The 14,114-nt window shown below is 37.2% G+C and overlaps 1 protein-coding gene across 2 annotated transcripts in view; it reads left to right on the top strand.

The window, feature by feature from the left end:
- The first annotated feature begins 13,154 nt into the window (after nt 1–13,154).
- PDE1A (phosphodiesterase 1A) overlaps nt 13,155–14,114 on the top strand; it is a 236,704-nt gene continuing 235,744 nt past the window's right edge. For both annotated transcript variants that reach the window (XM_035007595.1, XM_035007596.1), the window contains exon 1: nt 13,155–13,614. In XM_035007595.1, coding sequence (XP_034863486.1) covers nt 13,562–13,614 — 53 coding nt within the window. In that variant the 5' untranslated portion in view covers nt 13,155–13,561. The remainder of the gene's footprint in view (nt 13,615–14,114) is intronic.

Raw genomic sequence — 14,114 nt, forward strand, 5'->3', positions numbered from 1 at the left:
CTCTCTTTTCCATTGAATGCCTTTGCCTTACTTCATACCACTATCATCTTTCACCAAGACTCTAATATACTATTTACTGATATCCCTGCACTCAGACATGTTCTTTTCAAAAATATTTCCCACATTTTAATCAGTGAGATATTCTAAAATAGCAAAACTGAAGGTACCATTTTCCCTGACTGTAGCCCATCAGTGGCTACTCATTGCCTATTGGATATAGTCTAAGCTCCCCATATGGCACGTATGATTTGTCCTCTGTCTAATTTTCCAACTTTATCTCCTGCCACTTCCCCTCATACTTTTATCCTCACTCATACCAAGATAACTACCAGGTCCTGAATATAATGGTATTTCATGCTTCTTTATTATTTTCCACCTTGCATTTACTTGGCTTTCTCCATTTTGTCTTTCTAGTAAACAATTCTGACCTGGTGAATTTCTAATCGCTGGCTAACCCTTGCTAAAACAGAATAATTTCCTCTATGAGTCTTCCTTTCTCTCCCTTCTGAGCTGCTTTTGTGTCTTTTATTTATTTTATGAATCCACTCACTGAATTGTTTTAGAATTACCTTTACTAAAGTGATTATTTTTTTCCTTTTAAACTTGAGCTCCTTGAGGACAATGTCTGTGTTTTAGTAATCATTGTTCTCCTAACACCTGGTAAATCTTTGTCACATTGGCCAGTGAAGTTAAGCCATGTTATTTATTATTATTATTAGTAGTAGTAGTAGTAGTAGTATTTTAGATTTTTGTTTATTTATTTGAGAGAGAGACAGTGAGCGAGCATGCACAAGTTGGGGGAGAGGGATAAGCAAACTCCTTGGCTGAGCAGGGAGCCCAATGTGGGGCTCAATCCCAGGACCCCAGGATCATGACTTGAGTCATGAGGCAGACACTTAACCAACTGAGCCACCCAGGCAACCTTATGCTGTGTTATTTTTAAAGGTGGGACTTAAAGCAAAAATTGACCTAAAATAAAAATTTACCCATTTAGTTGCTACTTTGGAAACCAAATACTGCGCCTCAGTAAGCCCAACACAGCTAGTTTTCCCTTCATTGTTGGGACAGATGGTTGTTCCTTTGATTGTATACAAGGTAAAAAAGTTAGTATGAGAAAAGCCTTTATCTTTAAATATAAGTAACATTGAACAAGATGAAATTCTTATGTTGTAAAGTTCTTGGGAATGAAAATCAAGAGAATAGCATATTCACTTCCTCTATCTCAGGGGCACTTGGGAGTAAGCCCTCTCTGAAACGAAAAGCAAGAGAAATTCTGCCATCGTTGGGAGGGTGAACAACTTGACCTTGAAGGTCCTTGCAGATTCTAGGAGCCTACTCTTCTATTTATAACAAATAACTCATTAACTCAAGGTAAAAAAAAAAAAATGTCCATGGGCTTCTATACTGAAACAATGTGTAAATTCAAAGCAAAAAAAAAAAAAATCAGTGTCCATGGACTTCTATACTGAAACAATGTGTTCATTCAAAGCAGCAGCAAAGTTCAATATTTGCAGAAAAATCCAGAAAAGTGAGTACAGAATTCCTACAATTTTAAGAACGTTAGAATCAATAATGGTACTTGGAACTCATCATCGGGAAAAAAAAATTGCTAATGCAACAGGAGCAGAAGAAGAGAGTGAGGATAAAAATGCAAAATGGTTGTGAAGAGCACAGAAAGGGAATCAAAGCAAATCATATTAGATGGCCATTCAGGGGGAGGTACTAGTAGGTAATGCATGAACTAGGGAGGAGAGCAGTCTTGGCTCAAATCCTTGCTTTGCCAGTCCCGTTTGTACAATAGTATCTCTAAAATAGAGATACTAATTCCTATCCCAGGAGAATTCAGTGTAATAGGGTTTGTAGACCACTCAGCAGGGCTTGGTACATAATATATGTTTAGTAAATGGCAGCAGTGATTCATACTATCTTTGTAGTGGAATATAAGGTCTAAGTAATCTCATTGGCAATTCTGAGCTTTACAAGTATACAAATGGAGCCCATCAGCTTTTCTTTTCTTTTTTTTTTTTTTGTGAAGGTGAAGTATCTAATAATGTGATTTTGAAAGAGGGTAGAGAATTTTAATTAATGAATTAATTTTTTTATGATATAAGATTCAGTTGCTAAGAGCATGATTTTAGAGAGAACTTCATTACACACACCTCAGTATTGGAGAGCCATTCTGTATGCTGGGGATGGAACCACAACTTCATTTATGTGTTTACTCTGACTTACTTTTTTCCTGGGGTTTCTCAGTGATGTTTTGACTAAATGTTTTGTTTATCCAGTTTTGTTCAGTGAAGATTATACATCAAAGAAATGCTAAAATTTAAACTCCATTTTTAATCTTCTGGGTTTTTTGTTTTTTTTTTTTTTTGGTACACTGATCCATGCATATGTGAGGTTTATATTGTAAAAATGACCCAAACCAAGATAATGTGTCTCTGAAATCAAGTCTGAATTGCTGCTAGGGTTCAGCCTCATTAAAATGATTAAAGAATTATATTTTTAAGATAGGTCAGCCAAGATACCTTTTTCTTTAAGGCTACTATTAAAATTAAGAATATGATCGTTGAGAGGCAGGGTTGAGTAAGAACAAAGATGCTGGCATCAGGTAGAACTGGATTCAAATCTTAATACTGTAACATATAAGATGTACAGCATTCGGCAAATTATGTAACTTTTCTTAACTCTAGTTTCCTTGGATGTGACTTGAAAATAAGAGAATCTATCTTCTAGGTGTGTTATGTAGAATTAACTGAAATAGTGTATAGAAAAGTACTGTGCCTAACACATAGTAAATGACTGTCATGTCAACTCCCGTACTCCCATGCTTTCCATTGTGCCAGGTGGAGAAAAAAGCAGATGAGCGAAGATTGCCATTTTGAGGGACCATATAGCAAAATGAAGTTCATAAGTTTTTTTTAAAAAGATGCAGAATTTCTAAAACAGACTTGATTTCCAGTATTCTGTCAGGTATTGGGCTTTGATAACGCATCTAGTGTCAGGCTTGGGAAAATGTTCACTGACTAGTTTAAACCCTGTATGGAATTTAAATTTAGAAATTAATTAAATGAATATACAAATATATTATGTCACAGGACAATTGATAGGAATAATATATTGATATGAGAAATAAGATAGCAATTCCAGAGATGAGATTTGCTAGGATGGATCATTCCAATGAATATGATGTGGGGGAAAGTGAGTAGAAGTGAAGCAAAAAGCTGAAGCTGGAATGAGTTTTTTGAGGAGTGAATGGATGTGAGGGTACAAATATATGTGGTCCGTATTTATTCTCTCTGAGAACTCATTTTTGTTTTAGAAAGGTAAAATGGGCAGTGACCTATTTCTATACATTTAAGTTATTTTTACAGAACCTACCACATATACTATTAAAATCTTGGCAAATTGAGTGGCTGCTTCTATTCAAAGTCGGTGTGAGTCATGATTATCTCTATTGCTGTCTAACTCTAAAAGCTTGGAGAGTCAATAGGTTAACATTTAGGAATTTTCCATTTACTGACACTGATTCAATTCCTTCTTGGTGGTAGTTCGGCATTTTTATTCATAGGCATTACTGGAACCTTAAGACAAACTTAAACAAAACAAAACAAAACAAAACAAACTACTAATTGAATCTAAAGTCGCGTTGAAACCAAACTTAAAATACAGAGGAAAGCTGGTAATGATGACTCAGTCCTGAAGCTAAGTTAATGATTTAGTGATGGGTTTCAGAACTGCAGAAAAACTGAACATGTCTCAGCGTGCAAGTACCTTTGGACAGCTTTCCACTGCCTGAAGAACTGCAGATAAGAACATTTTTGGCATGTTTGGGGAGTAATGGAAACTTCAGAATCACATGCTTTTAAATTGTGATATCACATCGATTATTTTCCTCATTACAGCTCCACTCATATGTGATGGTGTGAGCCTCTTGAATTCTGCAGACTACCATGGCAGGAACCACAGCACCCTGCTTCGGCCACGATGCGTCCTCCAAATCAACTGTTGTTGCCTAGTGCTTATGGCTGATGAAATACTTTGCTTGCCCTTCATCTTAGCTGCTTACTAAATATCTATCGATCATTCAAGCCCCGGTTCCACCCTCTCTTTCTTAGTCCTCTGACACAAAGGGAATTTTATATTAAGGAGGTCTCTTTTTATAATGTTTATTTAACTACCCACTATGTAAAAGTCATTTACTTTTACAGTGAATTTATTTGTTGCTTGATTACACAGTGAGCTGTGGGTGGGTGTTTGGTGATGAGATTCTGCTTTAAATGATTTCCTTTGTTGTTGTTGTTGATGTCTTCACAGAATGTCCCACTCATTTAAAAGAAGTTGTCCTACAGCCAGCACTAAGGCTGTCAGGACTTGTGGGAATGCTAATTGGAGCCAATCAAACTTTAGCTGACCTGCTTCCACACTTAAGTGACAAAGAGGAATTTCTCCTACTCTGTGAAGTAGAAAGGCTCAGCTCTGATACCTGGCCAAAGAGTCAGCCAAATCGGGGAACAGTTTGTCCTTGCTACTTGAAGCTATATACCTGGTCTTCCTTATTAATTCATTGAAGAAAATAACAATTCTGATGTATTTTATTATTGAATGAGTGGCCAATAAATGAATTCTGACTTACAAGTAAGGAGCATCTAGTTTAAAACTATTAATGGGGTAGAGTCCCCATAAGGTAGAAAACATTTTTGGTCAAATTGAAAACCATTTCCAAAGTGATTAATCAGTTGCATTGTCAATTTTAATATTCCGTGCATTTATTCTCAGATATGTTCCTCATTTGAAGAAGTGTAATGACAAATATTTCAAGATGAAACACATATATAAGTATTAGAGAATGTTAGGAAGCATTGCAAGAGATCAGGAAGAGTCTACTTTTAGGTTCTTGCAGATGTAGAGGTGGAAAGATTTTCTCTTCTTTGCTTCTAGGTTCTTTGGCTGGTCTAATAATTAAATTAAATTGATATAAGACAGATTGACGGGAGAAAAGTAAACAAAATTTAGTAACATGGATACACGGGAGAGACCCCGAAAAACTGAGTAACTCCCAAATGTCCAAAGCCATCAAGTTAAATACCATTTTCAGCTAAAGACAGATGTTGGGGGTGGCAAGTCAGTTATGGGAGGCTTCCAGGAAAAGCACAGGAAACAAAAGTAAGGCTATTATGCAGATTTAAGTCCCAGCTTTCTCCATTGATAATAGTTTCTAGAGATTTAGATATCTTCCTCTTCCTAGTACAACCGGGGAAACAACCTTAAAAATCGAGATTTCCCTAATAAATGTAACTGTTTCTTATGGGTAACTTTTACTCAGTTTTCTTCTGAGCTTCACCAGGGTCTTCTGTTTCTTTAAAATAACCAGCTTAAGATAACCAATATGCCAAAGAGATATATTTTGGAGTGGTGTATTTTGCTCCCCTTCATAGACATATATTTTATTTTTGTATAACTTGACTAGGTTTATGTTTAAGGTAGTCAGGAACAGTTAGATGTTCTGATTTTTCCCTCAGTTACTGCATCCTGAAGAGTGGGTTTATTCATTCACTAAACAGATGAATTTGTGTGAATAAATCATTAACATGACACAAACAGATTATGAAGCTTGCTAATAGGCGAACAAAGACAGTATTGTAGGTATATGAATTCAGATGGGGCTGTCAGAGGAGTCACCTTGCGGAGATGAAACTGCAGCTGAAATCTGAGCAGTGGGCAGAAGGAATAGAATTTTAGACCTTGGAAACAGTATATGCGAAAGAGTCTGAAAGAGTGTGGAGTGTTCAAGGAATAAAACACCGGCGTGGCTAGTGAGGAATGAAACAGTCTCATCTGCAAAGAGCAAATGAGATAGGGGATAGATAGGTGAGGGTAGTGTTAAGATTGTGGTATAATTTACTTACTATGCACCCACTGAAATGAATAAGAAAGCTGCATAAAATGATGGGAATAATGTGCTTATCTCTCTTCCACTTAATAAATATGATCTTACCTTCTCCGAGTTAGCCAGAGTCACCATGCCGTGTGGGGTGTGGGATTATCATTATCACAGATGAAAGTAAAAACAAATAAGAAGCCAGACTTTAATATAAGCATACCTTGGAGATATTTCAGGTTCTGTTCCAGAATACTGCAATAAAGTAAATATTGCATTAAAGCAAGTCAAATGAATTTTTTGGTTTCCCAGTGCATAATCCATTTATATTTAGGGCACCTGAGTGGCTCAGTTGGTTAAGCATCTACCTTTGGCTCAGGTCATGATCCCAGGGTCCTGGGAGCCTGATGCTCCCTCTGCTTGTGCTCGCTTGCACGCTCTCTCTCTCTGTCAAATAAATAAACAAAATATTTTTAAAAAAATAGAAAAAATAAATAAAAAATACTTTATTGCTAAAAAATGCTAACCATCATCTAAGCTTTCAGCAAGTAGTTAAGAAACAAAATTTAACCGAGTAAATTTGAGGATCCAATTCGCTTTATTAAGAGATTCATGAATGGGGCAGCATCCCATCAAGCAAGTACAGGGGGGCTCCGAGGAGTTGTACAAAATGAAAGGTTTTTGGGTGTTGAGTTTGATAAATTCTTTATAGATTTTGGATAACTGGGTGATGGGCATTAGGGAGGACACATGATATAATGAGCACTGGGTGTTATATGCAACTGATGAATCACTAAATTCTACCTTGGAAACTAATAAAAAAAAAAAAAAAAGGAAGGTTCTTGTAGGAAGGAGGGTGGGGCAAAGAAGTTATTAGCAAAAGAAAATAAAGGATTGTTTCAGGCAAGGTCACTTTCCCTTAGGGGAAAGAGCAGGGGTTCTCATCCTGCAGATTACTCATCTTTCTTTGGGGCATGGAGAAGGCCCAGGTGACAGATTACCTCCTTTGTGCTGATAAGACAGTTTCTGACTAACCTGTTAAAACTACATTTCTGGGGGAGGTTGAAGCTGTAATTAGATTAGGTATTAAACCCTGTTTTGATGACTCGGCCTAGAATAAGTGACTCCATCCTGGGCCTGTGGTTTTCTTAACAGAGTAATAATAGTTTTGCTGATGGAGGGTCTTGCCTCAGTATTGATGGCTTCTGACTGAGTACATGGGGTAGTTTAGCTAAAGTTTGGGGTAGCTGTGGCAGTTTCTTAAAACAGGACAACAGTGAAGTTGCTGCATTGATTGAGTCTTCCTTTTGCAAGTAATTTCTCTGTAGCATGCAATGCTGTTTGATAGCATTTTATCCACAGTAGAACTTCTTTCAAAATTGGAGTCAGTCTTCAACTCTGTCACTGCTTTATCATCTAAGTTACCTAATATTTAAAATCCTTTGTTGTCATTTCAACAATCTGCACAGCATCTTCACCAGGAATAGATTCTATCTCAAGAAGCTGCTTTCTTTGCTCATCCATAAGAAGCAACTGCTAAAAAAAAAAAAGAAAAAGAAGCAACTGTTCATTCGCTAAAATTTTATCATGAGATTAGGACAATTCAGTCACATCTCCAGGCTCCACTTTTTTTTTTTTTAACATTTTTTATTCACATTCAATTAATTAACATACAATGTATTATTGGTTGTGCAGGTACAGGCCTGCGATTCATCAGTCTTGTTTCAGACTCCACTTGTAATTGTTGTTCTCAGGGAATAGGGAGGCCCAAGGGGAGGGACAGAGTAAGGGGAATGGACAGTCAGTGAAGCAGTCAGAACACACACATTTATCCATTAAGCTTACAGTGGGGAGCATGAAAGCTTAGAGTGAAAGCTTACAGCAGAGGATTTTCTCAGTGACTTAGTGAGTTTAGCTACAACAGAATAAAAATGGTGGTACGGCATGTCCAGTCCCAAGCCTTCCTCAGTGCCTGTGTAGGATAGAGGGCTCAGAAAGTCCTGCTGAGTTGGGAAGTTTATCAGCCATGAGCCTGCCATCCCCATAGTAAGGGGTCAGGGAATCCTACACAGAAACCAAGGGTTAAGAACCTCAGCAGAGATCCAGATGAAGGATGTAATGTACACTTGAGGGTCCTGTACCACCCGTGAAGGCTGAGATTGAGCTTAAGGAGAAAAGGATGACCATAGTTCCCAGACTGAGCCCACTGAACAAAACAGCCATAGACTTCTGCAGTAGATGTCTTCAGGGAGCCAAGTGACCGGACAGACAAGGAACATGATTGCAGAGACCAGAGAAAACAAAGGAGTGCAGGGACTTGCAGGTTTGGGTTTGAGGCCACCTTTATTTCTGACACTACAGGATCTTAGAAACCTACCTCCTTATAAGGTCAGATGCCTCCTTGAAGGAAAACAGTGGGTTGGAGGAAATATGAAAGTCTGAACATTTACCAGATGTGACTAAGTTTTTAGAAAAAGAATAGACAAAAAGATGATGAGATAGCACTAATAGGCACTTTGTTCATTCATTCAATAAACAGCCTTTGAATGTCTCTTACATACCATGCACTATGAATACAACAGACACTAATCCCTGTCTTCCTATAGTTTACAGTCCAGTGACGGAAGTGCCCAAGTGAAGCTCTAGAAAAAAAGAAAAGAGCTTAATTAGAAAAACCAGGGATAGTACAATTTATTTTCACATTTGAATAGCCATGAGTTATATTTTTAAACCCACAACAATGGGGATGAAAAGTATTCTGGTGGTATGCATAGCCTCATTGTGGTTAAGAAAAGCTAAAAATAACTACAGAGCTTATTCTTGTTTGGACACCAAGTTTAAATAACTTGACATGTTATCACAGGGTCAGTCATAGAGTCACAAAAATTTGGAGCTGGAAAGGATCTTCAAGGTCATGAGGCCGACTTTTTTTAAATATATATATTATTTTTTTAAAAAAATTATTTATTTGACAGAGAGAGAGAGCACAAGCAGGGGGAGCAGCAGGCAGAGGGAGAGGGAGAAGCGGGCTCCCTGCTGAGCAGGAAGCCTGACCCCAGGACCCTGACCTGAGCCATAGGCAGACACTTAACCGACTGAGCCACCCAGGCGCCCCATGAGGCCCAACTTCTTAGTTTGATTGCTAAGGAAACAGACATGCTGGGAGTTGAGAAAATCGCCACTAGAGCTGGGATGTAAATATATGTGCCTTGACATCAGTCCAGGGCTATTTAAATAGAACACTGCTTCCACTTGAATCTTAGGAGAACATATTCATTGATTATTTCACTTTGATATCAGGAGGTCCTCTCTAGGGCTGGCTCTTATAAGTATTGGGAACACGATGGGCAATGCAATGATAGTTCAGTAGGGTAGAGGATTAGGAGAATAGATACTCATTAGAGTGGTTAGTTAATCTTTCTATTGCTCCACAGAATGTGAAATATAGCCCAGAAAGAACCCAAGCAACCTCAGTGGCAGAGTCCCCACCAAGGTGACAACCTACTCAGTAAGGGTAAAACCTTAGGTTCAAGAATGAGACATCTGAATTCTAATCCCAGCTGTACCACCTATGAACTAGCTTTGCAATCAGTTGTGAAACATGTAGCAGGAAATTCGTTATAAAATATGGATGAAATGCTGAAGGTTACAAATGACTTACCTTGAAAGGATACATTAGATTTAGAGTTATCTCTATGATGCCAGTCTTGCGCACTTATACACAATAGTTTTTTTGTCTAGTGGTAAAGGGGCAGAGTTTTGGTTGGTACATTAGGAATAGTTTACACCCTTCTATTTATCTCATGGTAGAGTTGACCAAGTGGTGTTCCACTTTACTGATGCAGTATTTACACATCAAATGAAAATTATGGCAGTGCCTGCATTTTACTTTTCTTGGTTTTATCAAAATTTAGGCACTTTTCTGGAAGAGTATCATATATACATTTTATCTTTCATGTATAGTGTGTCAAAAAAATAAGATTGAGAACTACTGAACTGAAGATCAGGTATATCACACACAGGACTAGCACTAAACTTCTCCACTTAATCTAAAACTCACTTAAATACATAACTTGTGACATTGTGTTTAATTAAATTGTGTGGAAAAAAAAAATACACTTTGCCTCAGGCTGATATTTGGCCAGACTTAAGAGGTAAAATGATAACCTATAGATAAATTCATAATCAGTTCTTGGGTTGTCATTAATATTACATGATTTTTCTACCACTGCATGCTTTTTGGCACTTACATATAACAAGCAGAGCCATAGAACAGAGTAGAACAATGGAAAAAAACAAAATAAGAGAAAGTAAAGCTTACCTATTTTCCAAGATGCTTGAAACAAAATACCATGACACACTTAGTATTCACTTGATTGGGAAAGTCATGGAGCTGATCTTTGTTTTTTGTCATACACCATGACTTATGTAGGATACATTGATGTGTTTCACCTGAACATTTTAACAAATTAATTTAAGGAATATTTATTAAGCACCTGTTTGACAGTCTCTAACAGTGCTGGATGAGGGAAGGAGTGTGTGTGTGTGTGTGTGTGTGTGTGTGAGAGAGAGAGAGAGAGAGAGAGAGAGAAACCACGTATGAGAGCAGGGAGTGCTCCTGAAAGTGTTAGGCAAGGTCATACTGAAAGAGAGTTTACCATAATAGGAAAAATATAAACACCATTTCTGATCCCTACTCCCAGGAAAAAAACTATTCATAATAAATTGTATTTAGTTTATTTTATAGGAGAGTTGGCCTGGTTATTTATACAATAAATTTTAGCATTTTACACAGTACAATTGTGTTAATTTAAGGAATATATTTTTGTTATTTAAGCAACAATAGTGGAGTCCTTTTATCTTATTGAATACCACATTAAAGTTGAATAACTTAATAAAGCAAACTTTTCTTCCCAATGTTAAATTTAAATGCTCATTGATAAAAAGTTTACAAAAACATTTAAGAAATACATATTTTTCTTTGTGCCAGGTGAATATTTAACTTCCTGGTATTTTCTTATGGCTTTTCAGGTTCTAAGATTGGGTTTAAATATGGTGCTTGATATATATGGGAATCTAAGCTTTCTACCTTAAATACTAAAGAGCAAAAGGAATATAAACTTAATGCAAAGCAAAAATATTATTTTCCTATAATTAATTTAACAACTTTCAGATTCTGCAGTTGATAATCAAGCCTTTGAGCCTCAAGTTAGATTTTATATTTGGCTTGTCATTGGAGCTGTACCTTGGCTAGAAGTTTAGTATTTGTGTTGTGTTCCTTCTATCCTGTAAGTGAAGAAATCCTCTCACCTTTCTAATTCAAAAGTCAACAAAATAAAAGTTAATTTTTAAAAGTTGATGAGCTTATTATTCTCTTGGGTTGTCCCTCAGGAGTATTTACGATAAATTAATAGTAATACAGATAAACCATGAGTTTACTCCACCCATAAGTTGATCCATCAGTTGACTGCCACCCATAAATGCAAAAATCCTTCCAGAAGACCCGTGCAGCATGTTATTTCTCCCATCCAAGTACTAACCAGGCCCGACCCTGCTTAGCTTCCGAGATCAGACGAGATCGGGCGCGTTCAGGGTGGTATGGCCGTAGACCAGCATGTTGTTTCTTATGTACCTTCTTATACAAAGAAAGCCAAAGCATATGGTTATAATAATGCATTTATTCCAAAGGTCTGCATATCAGTTTGCATATAAATGGTCTCCAGATTTAACTGCAGTATTGCCCACTCATGTCAATTTATGATTGGATGCTTAGTGATGGTGAAGAGAACACTGATTTAGATGTCATTAAATGAATATATAATATTTACAGAGATACATACAATATGAAATTATCTTTTTATTTATGACTTTTTACTTACAGCTTTACATAATAAATGTGTATTTCTGGAATATTAGGCATCATAACTTCTATGCTAGTTCCTTAGCAAGAAGCAAATTAATCCTATTTAGAAATAGCACGATGGTACCATTAAAGTTGGAAAAGAACATAGAATTCAATGAATGTCATAACCTCATTTTATAAATACAAAAACTGGGGCTCAGATAGGTCAAGAATTTTTCCAACAGTGGCCCAGCATTTTCATGATAGAACTAGGATTAGAACCCATTTATTATTTTTAGTTCAATCCTGTCTCAGAATGATGTCATTAGGAAAATGAAAAAAAAAAAGTATGGATTAGAACTGTGCTTGATATAATCAGTGATTTCTTTGTAATTCTCTTCTTCTTTGTCTTTCCTCTGAGAGGGAAATAAAAATGTACTCTTGCTCCTGTGGAAGTATTTGGAGAGTGCTAAGAAATACAGATTGCAACCATATAGGTCATATCCTCCTCTGTGTCATTTGACCCTTATTTGATCATTCAACTAAAGGCATGAGTGTTTCTCAATTTCCCCTGCCTTTATCACACGTATATTTTCAAAACATTTTAATCATGCTTTGAGATGGTTTATTTTATTACATACCAAACTTCTGGCCTGGAATCTCATGACACTATTGATTGAGTAGGAATTTTGTTAGTGATTCAGATATAGGAATGTCTGTCTCCAAAATACATTATATTAAAATGTGAGGGTTCATCTTATCTGTAACTAGAACTAGAGTTCCTGCAGTGTGAGTCTGAGTCTTCCAAGTAAAACAGTTTTTAATGTCATTTATTTTCAACTGTTTACAACTTCCCTCTAATACCTACATTTCTATCTTTTTATTTTTGAAATTCAAATTTGATCATATAGTGTAAACACCTTATGTTCCAAGGGAGTTTTGGGGACTTGAAAAAAGAAGTGTGTATATGTGTTTTCATATCTTTTTTGCGGTGTCTCCACTTAGTTGGAAAGTCACTCTGGGTACAGACATCTGGGCACAATGTCGCTGATAGAATTGAGCAATTTTTGTTTTTCTAACTTTTGTAGCTCCGGCCAGCTTCACATGGGCTTCTATCAGTTGAAATGATATCTTTGGCTTTAGCCAAGTGTAGGTTACTGGGTTATGAGTGCCAAAAATCATGAGTGGTCTCCACACTCCATCCAGTGTGGATAAAAGCAATATTATAAAATAATTATAATCTTTTGAAGCAGAGCCAGCCATGCAGCCTGAGCCCATCTTCCTTCATTAATTTGTATACAGTTCCTATTTTAACGGAACAAACTTTCAGAGGGTACTCACATGGGACTGCTGAACCAGCTGTACAACTTTTATTTTGAAGAAAAAAGTTGAGCCTCAGAACAGGCTGTTTTAAAGACAGGGAGGGACTTAGCTTTTCGGAGCTTGACCAGCATGTAGAAGGAGTGCTCTCATGGCTCCAAGAGCTCAGGGAGCTCCTACCTGGGTGCCACTAGGGTAGGAAGTTTTCTGTTCGTCTTGTTCTGTTTCCGAGGGTCCTGTGCACTTCTCTTGCCTGGATCACCGTGACTGGTGGTGGTTTCTGCACACCCTGCTCTGTGGGGGAGTGCCCCAACGTGCCTGTCTTATGTGGCCTCTATGGACACACTGCTTAGCTGGCAGAGAGCAGGGAAGTTTTCTCCCAGCACCCAAAAAGAGAAAGAGGAAAGTACTTTTTCCTTCTGGGCTCCTTGCAGCACAATAGACCAGGATAAGCTTCCACATTCTCTCCCTGGATTTCTGGAGTGGTTTCCAGGAAGAAGTTAAACTTTCACCTTTAAATGGATGACCATGTCACAATCAGGAAGAAACATCTCCAAAGACCCATCTTTAGGTAAGTAATGCTACATCCCAGTTGGCTCCAGGGCTATCAGGAAAAATAATTTCTTTCCCTTATCCTTAACTTGGAAATTCTGGCACTAAGCTCCAGCAAAGCAATAGAGTGTGTCTAAAGTTTAACTTCATGCATACCTGAGGAGTCCTTTTATTTTCTGTTTTCTGAAGCTGTGCACAAGCTCTTATCAACTCCTCAAAATATATTTTAAAAGCAAATTAGCTCTTCAGGCACATGAATGACATAGCGTTGGAAAAACTTCTAAAACATTATGCAATCCCTCGCTGTTTCCAATGGTTGCACAGCCCTCTAAATTGGAAATACTGTGCTTGGTTATTTCAACTGATTACACTCAGAGATAGTGTTTCAGCACAGCAAATGCTATACCTTTTTGCAGTAGTGTGTGGGAAGACAAATGTGAATTTGATGGCTATATACTAAGGTATATATATTTACAGCTAGTTCAGGAGTATCTTTCTGCAGTTTAGGAAACAGAAGGA

The sequence above is a fragment of the Mirounga leonina genome, unplaced genomic scaffold (assembly GCF_011800145.1).
Source record: "Mirounga leonina isolate KUSES-001 unplaced genomic scaffold, KU_Mleo_1.0 Mir_151, whole genome shotgun sequence".
Classification (NCBI taxonomy): domain Eukaryota; kingdom Metazoa; phylum Chordata; class Mammalia; order Carnivora; family Phocidae; genus Mirounga; species Mirounga leonina.